This window comes from Rhynchophorus ferrugineus, unplaced genomic scaffold (assembly GCF_030347505.1).
Source record: "Rhynchophorus ferrugineus isolate W39M unplaced genomic scaffold, kcgeb_rfMv2 rfM1, whole genome shotgun sequence".
Taxonomy (NCBI): domain Eukaryota; kingdom Metazoa; phylum Arthropoda; class Insecta; order Coleoptera; family Curculionidae; genus Rhynchophorus; species Rhynchophorus ferrugineus.
Window position 1 is genome coordinate 93,455,547 of NW_027472580.1, and position 16,976 is coordinate 93,472,522.

The 16,976-nt window shown below is 33.5% G+C and overlaps 1 protein-coding gene across 1 annotated transcript in view; it reads right to left on the reverse strand.

The window, feature by feature from the left end:
* NimA (Nimrod A) overlaps nt 1–16,976 on the reverse strand; it is a 46,004-nt gene that overhangs the window by 15,424 nt on the left and 13,604 nt on the right. Inside the window, exon 3 of the mRNA XM_076397974.1 lies at nt 10,624–10,750. Within this exon, the coding sequence (XP_076254089.1) occupies nt 10,624–10,750 (127 nt within the window). The remainder of the gene's footprint in view (nt 1–10,623; nt 10,751–16,976) is intronic.

The window sequence follows — 16,976 nt, forward strand, 5'->3', positions numbered from 1 at the left end:
GTCATTTTATGTAACGCACAATCGGACCGGTCGTTTGGCGCTTGTCTAATGGAAAGGAGAGGATAATAATTATTAAATATTGATTTATATCGTTCTTTTCGAAAGGGATTTGTTGCAGTTGTTTCGTAAATACCATAGGGACAAACATATAATTATCATATTGGTTTGAAATGTGAATATTAGATGTCTGATGTTTTTAAAAGTTAAAAAACATCAGGCATCTACATCGACGACATCTAATATTCTCATTTTAAACCAATATGATAATTATATGTCAGGTCAATTGAAGTCCCCGGCCTGACACGTAGATGGCGCTACAAGAATTAAATCCATATTTTTTAGTTAGTTTTTGTTATTGTGAAAAAAATGGATAAAAAAAATTCGCGTGTTGATAAAATATTGCTTTTTAAAAGGAAATAATACAGTTGAAACAAAAACTTGGCTTGATGCCGAGATTCCGGACACTGCCCCATGAAAATCAACCATCAAGGATTGGTATGCTAAGTTTAGACGTAGTGAAATGAGCACCAAAGACAGAGAACGCAGTGGACGCCCAAAAAGGTTGTTACCGATGAAAACATTAAAAAATCCACAAAATGATTTTGAATGACCGTACATTGAAATTGAATGAAATAACAGACACTCTAAAGATATCAACTGAACGTGTACATCATATAATTCACGAATATTTGGGTATGAGAAAGCTCTGTGCAAAGTGGGTGCCGCGCGAGCTCACTTTTGACCAAAAACAACGACAAGTTGATGATTCGGAGCAGTGTTTGAAGATGATCAAGCGTAATAAACCCGAGTTTTTGCGTCGATATGTAACAATGGATGAAACATGGCTCCATCATTTAACTCCGAAGTCACTAATCGACAGTCATCTGAGTGGACTGGATACGATGAGCGGGCTCAAGCATGGGAAAACGCAACAGTCGGCTGGCAAGGTTATGGCGTCTGTATTTTGGGATGCCCATGGAATAGTTTTCATTGACTACCTTGAAAAAGGAAGGACCATCAACAGCGACTATTACATAGCGTTATTGGACCGTTTGAAGGACCAAAGCGCCGAAAAACGGCCGCATTTAAAGAAAAAGAAAGTGCTGCTTCACCAAGACAATGCACCGTGTCAAAAATCCATGAATTGGGTTTCGAATTGCTTCCTCATCCACCATGTTCTCCAGATATGGCCCCCAGCGACTATTTCCTGTTTTCAGATCTCAAAAGAATGCTCGTTGGGAACAAATTTTCATCGAATGAATAGGTGATTGACGAAACTGAGGCTTATTTTGAAGCAAAGGACAAATCGTACTACAAAAATGGCATCGACAAGTTGGAGGGTCGCTATAATTAATGTATCACCCTTGAAGGGATAAATAGGTTGAATAAAACAATCTAATTTTCCTAAAAAAATGTGTTTTACTAAGGTAGGCAAGACTAATTGGTTTAATTATATATATAAATATATATATATATATATATATATATATATATATATATATATTATACTGTATATATACTAATATATATACTAATATATATATATATATATATATATATATATATATATATATATATATATACGGAAAAACTTTATCTTTTAAGATAAATATCGATATTTCGATAATAATTAATATAATAATCGATAATAATTTCGATAATCGATATTTATCGTAAAAGATGAAGTTCTTCCCTCAGTTTGTTAAATACAATTACAAAAGTTAAGTACAAAATTACAATTTAATGACTTTTTAGGGGTTAGTGATAAATCATCTTAAATCTCTTGAAGCTGTTCAGAGCGCGGCTAGTAATTAAGTAATTAATAAGATAATAATCACATGTTTCATAAGATATGATATTGGTACTTGGATGAGCCGAAAGAAAATATAGAATTATGTGAGAAGAGAAGGAGCTATTGTGAAGCTAGCGACACTAAAATAGTAATAATACATGTAAAAAAATAAAAAGGCTAGTAGAAACATAACAAAACATAATCCATTGTATAAAACCAAATATTCGTTTCTATTTATCAAAAAAATGATGAACAAATAAAGGAATCATATGTTTATGTTTAAAAGTTTTTCTGTGGCTGATCTTATGATGACATTAAGTGAAAAAGTTTGTCTAGTTTTTTTAATGAAGCAACACGGTTCAAGGACTAGCTTTGTAGTAATAAGACGGTCCGTGGTCCAAATTAAACATAAAATGTGTTATGTTAGTATAGTTGTCAATATTATAACAGGTCAATTGAAAAGTCCCCGGCCTACCATAGTAAAACACATTTTTTGGCAAAATTACTTTATAGTTTGCAAAGTTATTTTTATTCAACATAATTCCCGTCAAGGGTGATACACTGATTATAGCGACCCTCGAACTTTTCGATGCCATTTTTGTAGTACGATTTGTCCTTTGCTTCAAAATAGGCCTCAGTTTCGTCAATCACCTCTTCATTCGACGAACATTTCTGAACTGAACTAAAACTCAGAGTTGATGCGGCAACATTGTAATGTTTCGACGTCACAAATATTCATGACGCACTACTAAAAAAACTTTGAATAGACTACTACATCAAATTCGATAAGTGTCTCTTCATATTGAAAAATATGTTAATATCATTCTCCCATTATTTTGACGATAAACAATGTGGTAATTAATATATCCTATTTACCACCACCACTAAACAAATGGAGAGATTGGAGTGGATTCGAGATGTATATGGAAGAATATATTAACCTACACGTTCCCCTGAAGACGACCGAACAACTAGATATAGAGTACAAGAATTATTTGCGGTTATTTTACTAACATCAGCATGAAACTATACCCTAATATAAAAAACAATAGGGATAAGTACCAGGTACAAACCAAGAAGAAAATGAAATATCTTCTGAATTTCTAGTTCTGACTAGTAAACTAGAATATTTATTTAACACTGTAATGGAGTTGAAATATGTACTTACGCAGTGAGAGATTATTATTGGAAAATTATTATGATCTCTAAAACAGGTAAATCACTAAGTGCAAGCAGAGAAATTGCATATTAAAAAGAAACGAGAAGAATGTTGTATAAATCTAAAAAAGTCTCATAATTATCACTATCAATAAATTGTTGTGATAGAAAAAAATTAAAGCCGGTGTGGATGTATGGGAAAGGGTGTCAAGGATTGTCTAGCGATAGCGGCTTCCTTTTCTCATTTTCAGCAAATTTACTTGTTTTATATCGAAAGAACGATGTATTTTTTGAATATATACATGAATTGTCCTATTTTTTAATATCTTCATGAGAAGTTAAGCGCTGTTCAGACAGGTCACGACTCATATCTCGGAACAAGTAGTAATCCGAAGAAGCTCGTCTGGATAATGCTGCGGGTGTGATAGCACTTCTCATTTTAATGTTTCTAAGTATGTTTTACTCATTATGGTAAATGATGTAGCTCGGTGAATGGAGGTAAAACGAAATGAAACAGTGGTGTTTACATTATGTGACAGTTATTTATTGACAAGATAAAAAAATGTGAAAAATACAAATGATAAAACGGATGGCAGCGGTGTTACCTGGAGACGAGGCTTGGGCAGTCGATGGTGGCACGTCTAAACCAAACGAGGGCTGAGCACTGAATGAATCGATATACCCTTCAACAACATCCCAGATAAACGTCTCGGGGTTGCCGCCAGCTAGTCATTGTCGGGTTCTAGTTGGCGCTGCTGGCACCCCGCCCGTGTTCAACATCTGGGATTATATTTCTGGGTACTTTGTAGACTGTTGTTCCACGATGTAAAATTCGACATGCCTCAAGGTCGCTACAATACTCCCCTGCCAGAATTTTACATAAAATTACTCCAAGCAACAAAAGTACAAAAATGTATGAAAAAATATAAAATACAAAAAAAATTATATACTAAAGAAAATGTGCTGCATAAAAAAGGGATTTGAAAAATATGATAGTTCGAAACGGTTGTGGTTGGTACGGTTGCGATCTGGTACGGCTGTTGATATCTTCCGGTCCTACAGATACCGTTGCTTCATCGTTACTTTGGCACTTGAATGTGGTCCATCGACGACGTTGAGAATAAGCTATTGTTCGGACAGGGCTCCCGTAATCGACGCTGTGGGAGGATTGTTCGACGACGTGGTAGCTTATTTTCTTCGACGACGAGACGTTGGCAATTCTGGTACCTCGGCGAAGACATGACGAGTCTACGGTGATTGCAATCGATACCTAGCTTCTGGAGCTGCTCTGTGACTAATCCGTAGTCACATACGTTACGGTAATTAAAAAAAAAACAAATAACGACGGTATTCGACCGAAGCTGCCTAAAGCCTTCCAAATCAAAATGTCTGCCATTATGACGGAGACGGCGAGCGAAGGAAGACATTATGATTTAAACATAGCGCCGAAAGAAATGTTTAGCCGAGATGCTGATGATTAAGCAGTGATGTAAAATATCTATGATTTCAAAAGATTGGGAAAGAAAAGTTTGACAAAATATTTAAAAAAAATGAATTGGAAACAATGAAATGAATAGGAATTAACTGAAAATGAATCTTGAAGGTAAAATTGAAAACGGATCGAATTAAAAATATTTAAAATTTTGAAACAAAAAAAATATAACGGCCACGTAAAATACAGCATGTTCCACGTACCCTCCATTCACGAGTCCAAACCCATTTTTGCGAAAGATCACGTTGGGGTCACCACTTTAGAGTAAATGATGTGGCTCGGTGAATGGAGGTAAAACGAAATGAAACAGTGGTGTTTACATTATGTGACCGTTATTTATTGGCTATATAAAAAAATGTGAAAAATACAAATGATAAAACGCGGTGGTGTTACCTGGAGACGAGGCTTGGGCAGTCGATGGTCTCACGTCTAAACCAAACGAGGGTTGAGCACTGAATGAATCGTAATACCCTTCAATAACATCCCAGATAAACGTCTCGGGGTTGCCAGCTATTCGTTATCCTGTTCTAGTTGTCGCTGCTAGCACCCCGCCCGTGTTCAACATCTGGGATTATATTTCTGGGTACTTTGTAGACCGTTATTCCACGATGTAAAATTTGACATGCCTCAAGGTTGCTACAACTGGTTTTGCAACATTTGATCGAGCTCGGTCATGCTAAAGAATAAAATTATTGTGTCTTTGTGTCGTATTCCGGCGTTTTTTCTCACAGTGTTTGACTCAAATGCACCAATTCTAGTCTATAACGATCCCCATTGATGGTTTTGTAGCGACCCCTACAACCCTTTAGGCCATCACGTATTCACCTGCATCAAAGTCAAAGGTTGGCAAGGCTGGTGGATTGATAGCATGCGGTTCCCGGCTATAAAAAACCACCATGACAACGTCTCGCTCTCTTTTCTTTTCTCTACCTCCCTGTAACAGTACCACTTCCACAGCGCTACCGTACTTCCTTTACCTAACCTAATATCCTGTCCATTCTCCTGTCGACCACATGTATCATTCAATATCGCAATAAAAAACTTTTTATTCAACCAGTATTTTCAGTTCCCGTGCGAATTCCTTCCATAAAATAGTTGTGAATGTTCGGATAAACAATCGCATCGACAGCCACACATTTCGACCGACAAAATGAACATTCCTACAGTTTCATCGAGTAATGCTTTCTTCAAATGTTTTTGGTCGTCGAGAACGTTCTCATAACTCTCAAAATCACCATTTTTAAAAACGAAACCAGAATTTACATATTGAAATCGATGTGGCATGTTTGCCATAAGCTTCACATAACATTTGACGACATTCAGTCGCCGTTTTTATTTTGAAGTAAAAAAATAAAACCTCAAATGCGGTTTACTCGGTACAAATGCACATATTTTCAACACACTGAGAAAATTTGTTGTTCATACTCACTACTACGACGAAATGAAACAAGTCAATTTTGTAAACGGGGCTTCAACATGTTACAAGTTAATTACAAATGTACCCGATGATATATAATACACTGTAACATTATCTGCTCTAAATCACTTACAATAAATTTATAGTCATCATATATTATTGCAATTAAAATGAAAGTTAATTGCATACCCAGTTTCCGAGATGTTAACGATGTGCGAAAATTGGATTGAAACTAACGCGCATCATAGTTTCTCGGTAAATGTGCAATAAAATATTAAAGCAAAATATGATCAAAGTCAAACCTGCATCAAAGTCAAAGGTTGGCAAGGCTGTCGGATTGATAGCATGCGGTTCCCGGCTATAAAAAACCATCACGACGACGTCTCGCTCTCTTTTCTTTTTTCTACCCCCTTGTAACAGTACCACTTCCACAGCGCTACCGTACTTCCTTTACCTAACCTAATATCCTGTCCATTCTCCTGTCGACCACATGTATCATTCAATATCGCAATAAAAACTTTTTATTCAACCAGTATTTTCAGTTCCCGTCCGAATTCCTTCCATAAAATAGTAATGAGTGTTCGGATAAACAATCGCATCGACAGCCACACATTTCGACCGACAAAATGAACATTCCGACAGTTTCATCGAGTAATGTCTTCTTCAAATGTTTTTAGTCGTCGAGAACGTTCTCATAACTCTCAAAATCACCATTTTTAAAAACGAAACCAGAATCTACATATCGAAATCGATGTGGCATGTTTGCCATAAGCTTCACATAACATTTGACGACATTCAGTCGCCTTTTTTATTTTGAAGTAAAAAAATAAAATCTCAATGTGGTTTACTCGGTACAAATGCATATATTTTCAACACACTGAGAAAATTTGTTGTTCATACTTACTACTACGACGAAATGAAACAAGTCAAACCTGTCAATGGGGCTTCAACATGTTACAAGTTAATTACAAATGTACCCGATGATATATAATACACTGTAACATCATCTGTTCTAAATCCTTTACAATAAATTTATAGTCCTGATATATTATTGCAATTAAAATGAAAGTTAATTGCATACCCAGTTTCCGAGATGTTAACGATGTGCGAAAATTGGATTGAAACTAACGCGCATCACAGTTTCTCGGTAAATGTGCAATAAACATATTAAAGCAAAATATGATCAAAGTCAAACCTGCATCAAAGTCAAAGGTTGGCAAGGCTGGTGGATTGATAGCATGCGGTTCCCGGCTGTAAAATACCACCACGACGACGTCTCGCTCTCTTTTCTTTTTTCTACCCCCTTGTAACAGTACCACTTCCACAGCGCCACCGTACTTCCTTTACCTAACCTAATATCCTGTCCAGTCTCATGTCGACCACATGTATCATTCAATATCGCAATAAAAAACTTTTTATTCAACCAGTATTTTCAGTTCCCGTGCGAATTCCTTCCATAAAATAGTTGTGAATGTACGGATAAACAATCGTATCGACAGCCACACATTTCGACCGACAAAATGAACATTCCTACAGTTTTATCGAGTAATGTCTTCTTCAAATGTTTTTAGTCGTCGAGAACGTTCTCATAACTCTCAAAATCACCATTTTTAAAAACGAAACCAGAATCTACATATCGAAATCGATGTGGCATGTTTGCCATAAGCTTCACATAACATTTGACGACATTCAGTCGCCGTTTTTATTTTGAAGTAAAAAAATAAAACCTCAAATGCGGTTTACTCGGTACAAATGCACATATTTTCAACACACTGAGAAAATTTGTTGTTCATACTCACTACTACGACGAAATGAAACAAGTCAATTTTGTAAACGGGGCTTCAACATGTTACAAGTTAATTACAAATGTACCCGATGATATATAATACACTGTAACATTATCTGCTCTAAATCACTTACAATAAATTTATAGTCATCATATATTATTGCAATTAAAATGAAAGTTAATTGCATACCCAGTTTCCGAGATGTTAACGATGTGCGAAAATTGGATTGAAACTAACGTGCATCACAGTTTCTCGGTAAATGTGCAATAAACATATTAAAGCAAAAAATGATAATGAATTAATTCGCGACCCTAATAATTTCAAATTATAACGCCTCCAATAATTTTCGGTGATTGATGGATTTAGTAATCTATTAAAACAAGTTTCGTTGGGCGCTTCGAGCCGTAATATATTGCCATAATTCTAAAATATTGCGATTATACGTTTACATAATCATTATTAAGGATGGTCCGCGCAGAAATATGCGCGAATATCGTTTTAATATATGGATTTTTGGGCTTGGCGTGTTTTTATGGCACCATTCTGTATTAAATAACAATAACAGATTCGATGCTACACAAAAGATGTTGCATAATAACTGTTTTTGTTTTCTTTCTTTTTTATTCGTAACTAAATACACTACCTTTTGTTTCATTCTACTGTCAAAATATATAATCTAACCTAATATACGTCGACCTTGAGGTGCAACTCCAATGGTAAGTAGTGGGGCAAAGTGTTGCTTAGTTCAATCATTGGCGGCGCTGACAACGTGAATTTGATTGGTTAGTTTAAAATAGTTATGATGTAGAAACCTGTAAGGAAAATACTTTGCTTTGATTGGTCTGCCATTTCGCCTGATGAATTTGTGACGTCACATTTATTGGCCAATAGTATTTAAATGAAAATCAAATTTAATTTTTAAAATTAATTTATTAAAATAAAATCCTATACAAATATACATAAGTGTGAATAATATAAATATACATAAACAAAAAGCAAAAAAAACAATTATGAACTCTATTCTAGCCAAAATTAAAATATCTATAATTCTTCTATAACGCCTTCCCATATTTGTTTAGTGCCTTCAATTTTAAGGGATCTATTAAGAGTTCTAACTTATCTTGATATATTGAAGGTAAACTTTAAATCCTTCCCTGTTGATATTGTATTAACTTCATTAAACCAAAAATACAATAACACCTCATAATAACTTTATAATTTGGTCTTGAAAATCATTATGGATTGGGCAGTTGAAACACTAAAAATTAATGCGTTTTTTAAAGATATTTAGATTTTAGAGTATTTAATCTGTGGAACTACTTAATATAGAATGTAGACAAATATATGTAGTTTCTATTTCAGAAGTTTTGTTAAATAGCCTGAAATAAAACTAAAATACAATATTAGACTCTTGTTTTTCTCAGATCAAAGTTCTCTGGAACTGAAAATATTGACTCAACTGGTGATTTAACAACCTCAAGTGGTACTAGATATCCCGATAAAAAAGAATATAACTTATCTAACATGTTCATCTTCTTCACAATTTTCTCCGGGAGAATGATGTGAAAAAATTTAAGTGATGATGTGCCCTCTTAAAGATTTCTCGAACATGCTAGGTGAAGGATGCTGCTTCTACCTCCATGACCTCTAATAGATCCAACAAAATTCTTTAAGCAAAATGATTATGATTTGTTAAACAAATGTAGTTATTTGTAAATGTAGACAAAATAGATTTCTTTAAGTTAATAGATCCCCTAAAAGTAGCAATTAAATTTTTAATTGATGGCATTGTAACAAATATTTTCTTAACAAGGCAATCAAATTTAAATATACAATGGCTCTACTATAAAATTATTGAACACTGATTGTTCTAAAAATTTAAAGTATTACAAATATTTTAGCGATATTTTACAATTAAAAGTTGTATTTATTACTACTAATTATCCAGTTATCTTAATTATTACCTTCCTGTAAAACTTCTTCATGTAGAGACATCATACTGACAGCATATGAACAACTTGGTAAATTAATTGAATTTTATTACTACTAACATCTTCATAAGTAGGTTTTGATTTTCTGTAAACAAACAATATATAAAGAGACATGTAGTAGATAGACAATTTTATATGTACCTGATAAAACAATGTTGGATATGCATTTACCTTAACACCTGTTCGTGAAGAAAGGGTATTTCTAAATTTTTCACTAAAATGTCCGTGACAGACACCATGACGTTGATATATTTGCATTGTGGTTTATCTTGGTAACTTACTACTATTTACCTGATCAACCCATTTTTGGAAAGGAGCGAGATCATTCTTTGGGAAACGATGTCTAATTTACGTAGTAGATTTTTACCCCGGTAAACTACATCTTCTACTACACTGACGCATTGTCATCAATTTTATAATATTACTCCATAATAATTAATGTAAAACAGAAAATATACACAACGTAAAACGAAGATTTCTTGATCTAAACAAAAACGAAAACCTTCAAGCAACAAACTTAAAAATGGACGCCCATTGAAAATGCTGACTTCAAACAGTTTGATCGAGCAATCACGTTCCATGTTAGTGGCGGCACCAGGAATTTAAACTATCCAATCACAATTTGCGATCGCAGCGCTACCGTTGATTGAACTACATAAAACATTTCCCCAAGGTCACTTATACTGTGAAATTTCTATTTTTTCTATGGATGTGTTGTTGATGGTAACTTTTTGCATTACGTGTTACCGGAGATCTAGTCAACCGTGAAATAAACATTTTTAATTTCTTTTAATTCCGGTTCGGGGCTTCCGGTATGCTCGTCTTGTATAACATATTGCATACGTCGAATTTCACCGGGTTTGAAAGATTTTAACGAATTTAATAAAGCGATTGTCATCTGGCGTGTTACAGTCGCATAACGTCTAACGGTATTGTTCAGAATAACACGATTTCAGACTAATGGTTAAAAATAAACTATTACTTACGATTGTTTTAGTTTGATTGACGACTTGCTGGTCATACTTGGAACATCTTGGCGGCACGTTCATGCACCATTTGTAGGTTCTCACTGTTTTGTTTTTCAGTTCCCATGTGAGAACTTCGACTGGTTCTCTGAAATAAAATTTTATCATAAATAAAATTAATTTTGTAGATAATGTTTCTTTTCTTATTCTTATCCTTGATCATTTAATATATTGTGAGCTAGGTTTATTAACAATAGATATATACCGCACAAGTAAATATATTTTTTTAATCTAGTGTTGGAAACTGAAAAATAATAATAAGTAGTTTAAAATTAGTTAAAAAATAGTTAAACAAGACTAGGATTCCTCTCATGTAATTTTATATTTATCAATTAGTAAACTTTATGTACTTTGAATTCTCTAAACCTCTACCATATTATCTATAACAATGTCAGTACCTACACATTTCTTGTATGTTCCTACCAAATGTATATGCTTAGTCAACAGGTTGCTTAATAACTATTATGACAATGACATCAACATTGATATATACAATTCTAATATACCCTACCCAACAGTGTTAGATAACATTTTATATCTGTGTTATTAACAGGTCAATTGAAAAGTTCACGGCCTACCATAGTAAAACACATTTTTTTGGCGGAATTAGTTTTTTTATTCAACATAATTCCCTTCAAGGGTGATACACTAATTATAGCGACCCTTCAACTTTTCGATACCATTTTTGTATGTACTATTTGTTCTTTGCTTCAAAATAATAATCACCACTTCATTCGATGAAAAGTTCTTCTCAGCGAGCATTCTTTTGAGATCTCAGAACAGGAAATTGTCTCTGGGGGCCAGATCTGTAGAATACGGTGGATGAGGAAGTAATTAGAAGCCCAATTCATGGATTTTTGCCACCGTTTTCACTAGCTTGTGACACAGTGCAATGTCTTGGTAAAGCAGCACTTTCTTTTTCTTCAAAGGCGGCTGTTTTTCGGCGATTTTGTCCTTCAAATGGTCCAATAACGCTATGTAATAGTGTTGATGGTTCCTTTTTCAAGGTAGTCAATGAAAATTATTCCATGCGCATCCTAAAATACAGACGCCATAACCTTGCCAGTCGACTGTTGCGTTTTCCCATGCTTTGGAGCGGGTTCATAGTATGCAGTCCACTCGGATGACTGTGGATTGGACTTCGGAATGAAATGATGGAATCATGTTTCACCAATTGTCACATATTGATGCAAGAACTCGGGTTTATTACGCTTGATCATCTTCAAACACTGCTCCAAATCATCAACTCGTTGTTTTTGGTCAAAAGTAAGCTCGCGCGGCACCTACTTTACACAGAGCTTTCTCATACCCAAATATTCGTGAATGATATGATGTACACGTTCAGTTGATATCTTCTATCTGCTATTTTATTCAGTTTCAATTTACGTTCAAAATCTTTTGATCTTTTTAATGTTTTCGTCGGTAACAACCCCTTTTGGGCGTGCCTGCGGTCACCGTCTTCGGTGCTCATTTCACCACGTCTAAACTTAGCATACCAATCCTTGATGGTTGATTTTCCTAGGGCAGTATTCGGAAACTCAGCATAAAGCCGAGTTTTTGCTTCAACTGTATTTTTTCCCTTCAAAAAGCAATATTTTATCAACACGCGAAATTCCTTTTTATCTATTTCTTTCACAATAGCAAAAGTTGCTTCACTCAAAATGCTATAATTCACAAACTAATGACCCGACAGCTGTCAAATTTATACACGCATCTTTTGTTTAGGGTAGGGCTAATTAAAAACATATGGATTTAATTCTAGTAGCGCCATCTATGTGTCAGCCCGGGGACTTTTAATTAATTTGTTATGTGAGCTTTATAAATTACCCTTTATTGCTGATTTTGTTGTTATTGTAATATCTAAATTATATTTTTATTATATATTTAATTTTTATTTTTACTTTATTTCGCCATATATTTTCAATTCCTCTATAACCAATAAAAAGACTAGTCTTTTGTAGTTTATTTTCAGAATTGTATCTAGTCTATGACCAATGAGTCTATAACAAAATGAGAATAACAGCAGATGTATTCATTGTATATATTGTATTCGTTTTCCTAAATAGATGCCCTTTTAAAGCGAAAAATGATTAGAATAAATGCAAGCACCCAATATTTAATCCAAACCTTGTATACATTTTAAGACAACCTATATTATTAACCAAGGTTTAACGAAATTTAACCATCAATCTGAGATTGCTGATTTCTTTTCGAAATTATTTTTGAGATAACAATACATCACTTTAATTAGCGTTACTGTTGGTTTGGTACTACCCCAAATTATTAACCTAATTTTGCATCATCACTACAGGAAGTAAATTATTTGCATTTAAGATAGTTTATGTTGTGTTATTTGCCATATATTAAATAACACAGATGCGTCATACAGACCAGATAGATGAAATGTTATACGTAGTAACAGCAAATATTACATGCTATCAAATGTTGCATGATGTCATATCATGTCATATCATATTGTCGTAGTGGTACATTAATAATAAAATAAGAAGTGAAATTTAAAACTTAATATTTTCGTTGCAAGATGTATTCCATTTTACAAATGCTAAATAAAATAAAACTATGAAGAAATGTACATTATATTATTTTAGAACATTTTTCAAATCACCTAGGCTAGGTAGCGGAGCCCGAAGCCGGAAGAGCTTCTTATTTTCAATCATTGTTTCTTTATTCCTGTTATTCCTCATAGGGGCTGCACATTTACTTGGTCTACTTATTGTAGCATTAAATAAAATAACTGGGTAATTTATTGAGTATGTATGTCTAACACTAAAAAGAGAAAAATGAAATATTTTTAACCAAAAAATTTAACAAAATTGAAAAATTGAAAAAATAACAAACTTAAATTTTTAACACAAACAAAAACCATTTTGTAATAAAATACGTATATAATAATCGTAATAACTAAATAAAAATAAACAAAAACCTTATTTAAGCTATCTACTACACGTATTTTATATTGTACTATATCCAAACAATTTGGCTTATACCTACCTAAACCTATTTATCTATTTACAATATTATTTTAACTACTACCAACTGATCCCTCTAAAGTCGGTGCCGAGCCCAAAAAATACAAAAATAATATGATTTTGTGACATATACAAAAAATTAAATTAGCAACAAAATAAATCTAAATTAATATAATTGTTTGGGTTCGGCACCGACTTCAAAGTCATTCAATAAAAAAAGAAAAATATATTCCTCTTGAATCAAAAAATGCATTTAACTACATTATATTTAATATCTCAAAGAATCCAAATTTAAGTTTGTTCGCATTTAAAATTATATTACAGGTTTAATGAAACATTTTTCATATTTGTTAATCATAATAATTGTCAGATTAGATAATTTTAATGGAATTTTATTTTTAATACTCTTAACTCGATCTCTCTAATGGTTTTTTCTGTTAATAAATGATACGTAATATCGCTTAACGCTATGGAGCTGTAAATACACATTACGTAACCTAATTGAGTTTATGGGACGTGGAGATTTAGAAGAGTTGTCTGAGGCTTTTTTACTGGTGTCCAGATCTAATTTGATTGAAAACGAAAGGAATTCATCGGCGTTGGTACGTACGTATAAGGAACACGTGTTGGCTTGAAAGTAAAAGTACGATATGTTCATTCTTATTAGGTGAAAGAGCATCATAAACTTTGTACCGGTAGATTCGACCAACGAGGGACGAGACCTAGAGTAAGTGTATTAGTTTAGACTTAGAGTAAGTGCAGATGATGGGCAAAATAATATGGACATATTTCCTGTCCAATACAATTGCCAAATCTCAACATAATTGAAACTTTATTAGTTTTAGAGCAGATAATGAGGAGTAGATTTCCATATCCAGCTGCACTGAAGCAATTTTTGGGTGTTTTGGTACAAGAATAGAACAATATTCAGTTATAAACTGTTATACTGAAGAATTGCACCTATTTTAAAAGCCGATGGTGGTTCACCACCTTATTAATGAATAAATGTGTGTATATGTCTGGCATCGGCATTCAGGTATATTATAAATAGGCTGACGTTGTGTTGGTAACAGTTCCGCAATTACTCGAAGCATTTCTTGATTCACAAAAGGTGGATTGAAGGTGTTCAAACGCCTTTGACTATAAACTATTACAATTAGGAAACATCCATGCTTCGAAAAACACTCCTAGTCCGCGAATTTCTTGCATAAGCTTCGCAGTTCAACATGTAAGGCCACCAAAGGCGGATTGTAGTAGCTCAGTTTCTCAGATATATAGTAGCTCAGCTTGTTGGAACTTAGAGTTAGCAAGACAATGGACATTTGGGTAATACTTGTTATTCAGAAAATAATGAAAGGTAAGCTAGTGGACGAAAGTACTTTCGATACCCACATATAATGTGATTCAAACTGTAACTATAACGAGACGGCATGTTCGTGAAGGCTGAAAGATCGGATGAATGAGATCTCTGACAGAGTTTTGTTATCACCATTTTTTTCCGTAAACCCTTCACATTTCATAACTTACATTCATAGTTTTTTTAATAGACGTATAAGAAATTCTGCAACTCTCATTTCTCATTATTCCATAGCAGATAAACCTAAATGTTAAAAAAATGTTTCGTTTCTGCAAACAGCAGTAATTTGACAAAAAAAATGTTTTAATTGTTAGGGGATATTGCAGAGAATACAATTTGATTGAATATTCAGCGATGGAGTGGAAGACGTTACCCTCTGTGGCCATATTGTTGAGACATCTGAACTACTGTGTATTAGTAAATTACATAAAATAAAATTAAAATGCATTAAAAGAGACATGTAGGTCGAGAAAAATATACAAGCAAAAACTGTTTGGATATGTGAAAAGGATTGTCTACTATCTCTAAGACCTTGACAAATGGTGGAACTGTGAACTAGTGTTAGACTGGATATTAACAGCTTAGTTATTGACTTGAATAGTGGCTCAGAATGTGACAGGGACTGAATGAAATTTTCTGGATGTTGGGTCAATGCTGACAATACCAAGACAGGGTGATAAGATTGGAAACGATTCTTTATTTGTTTGTTATTGCTGTTGCTCGCCTTTGTGAGTGTGAAATATATATGAGCATTTGACTAAAATGCACGAGGAGAGAATGAATTCTCATTGTTTTGCAAATATGGCAAATGCATTAAGGATAATTCACTGTATTCTTAAATCTAATTTTATCAAGAAAAATATACACTGGTACTAACAGAAGAAACTAAAGAGAAATACAGTGATCGATTTGACAGGAAAACAGCAACAAAGGAAACAAGAACTAAACATAAGAAGGTAAATATGTTCTGTAATGAAAATACATTACTTAACTAAATGTACAATTATTAATTGGTATCGAAAAGTATTCAATATAAATATAATAACTCTAAACTACAAACTACTATGATATACAAATATTAAATATACTGAGGTTTAAGTCCTTCGATAAGATATGTATTATATGTACTATAATGTTAAAATAAATTATATTTTATAAAATATTTGTTTCATTTTATTTATATTAGATTGTTTATATACATATATCAATGCTAAAATAAACTGAAATGCGTAAACAGTCAAAGTTAAATGAGGCAACATTGCAACATTTTGAGAACATAAATTGAGATGACGTGAGTTCACCACTACATACATGTTCAGATAGTGATGCATCGCCGTTTTCCGTTAAAAAAGTACCCGGCGATCTTTAAGAAATGGGTAGAAAACATTAAAAATCCTAAACTGGTTGGGTTAAACATGAAACAGATTTATGATCGTTACCGCGTGTGTCATAGACATTTTTGTGATATACTTGAACTTTCCTTACTTATGGTCCGTACTTATGGACAATTTAGTGATGGTGAAAATAATACCATGAGTTCAGAATATGTACAAGTGGAAGTGGATCAAAATCAAAATGATATAGAAGGTAAATTGGAGGAGTCAGTCACATTTGGGCTCATAATTGTTGCCATTAATTTCTAAACTGTCTTTCTATTTTTGTAGTGCCTGTTTTCATCGTTCTAGACTCACAATCAGGGTGTTCGAAGCACGTGACATCGACATTTGAACAAACTCTAGAAGGTAATGGTAAAGTTTGTATTAATTCAGCTAGTACTTCCCTTTCTGCTCATTCTTACCGTTAATTATTGGACTCTATAACATCAGTTCCAGATGTTCCTATAAAAGTAAATAAAGTTTTACGTTGTACCGTAGTGTACATCTCAGGTTATTTAGTAAAACATTTGAAAAAAGAAATTAATTGTGATTTTTGTTTACGTATAACTATGAATAAAGCAATAGACCCAC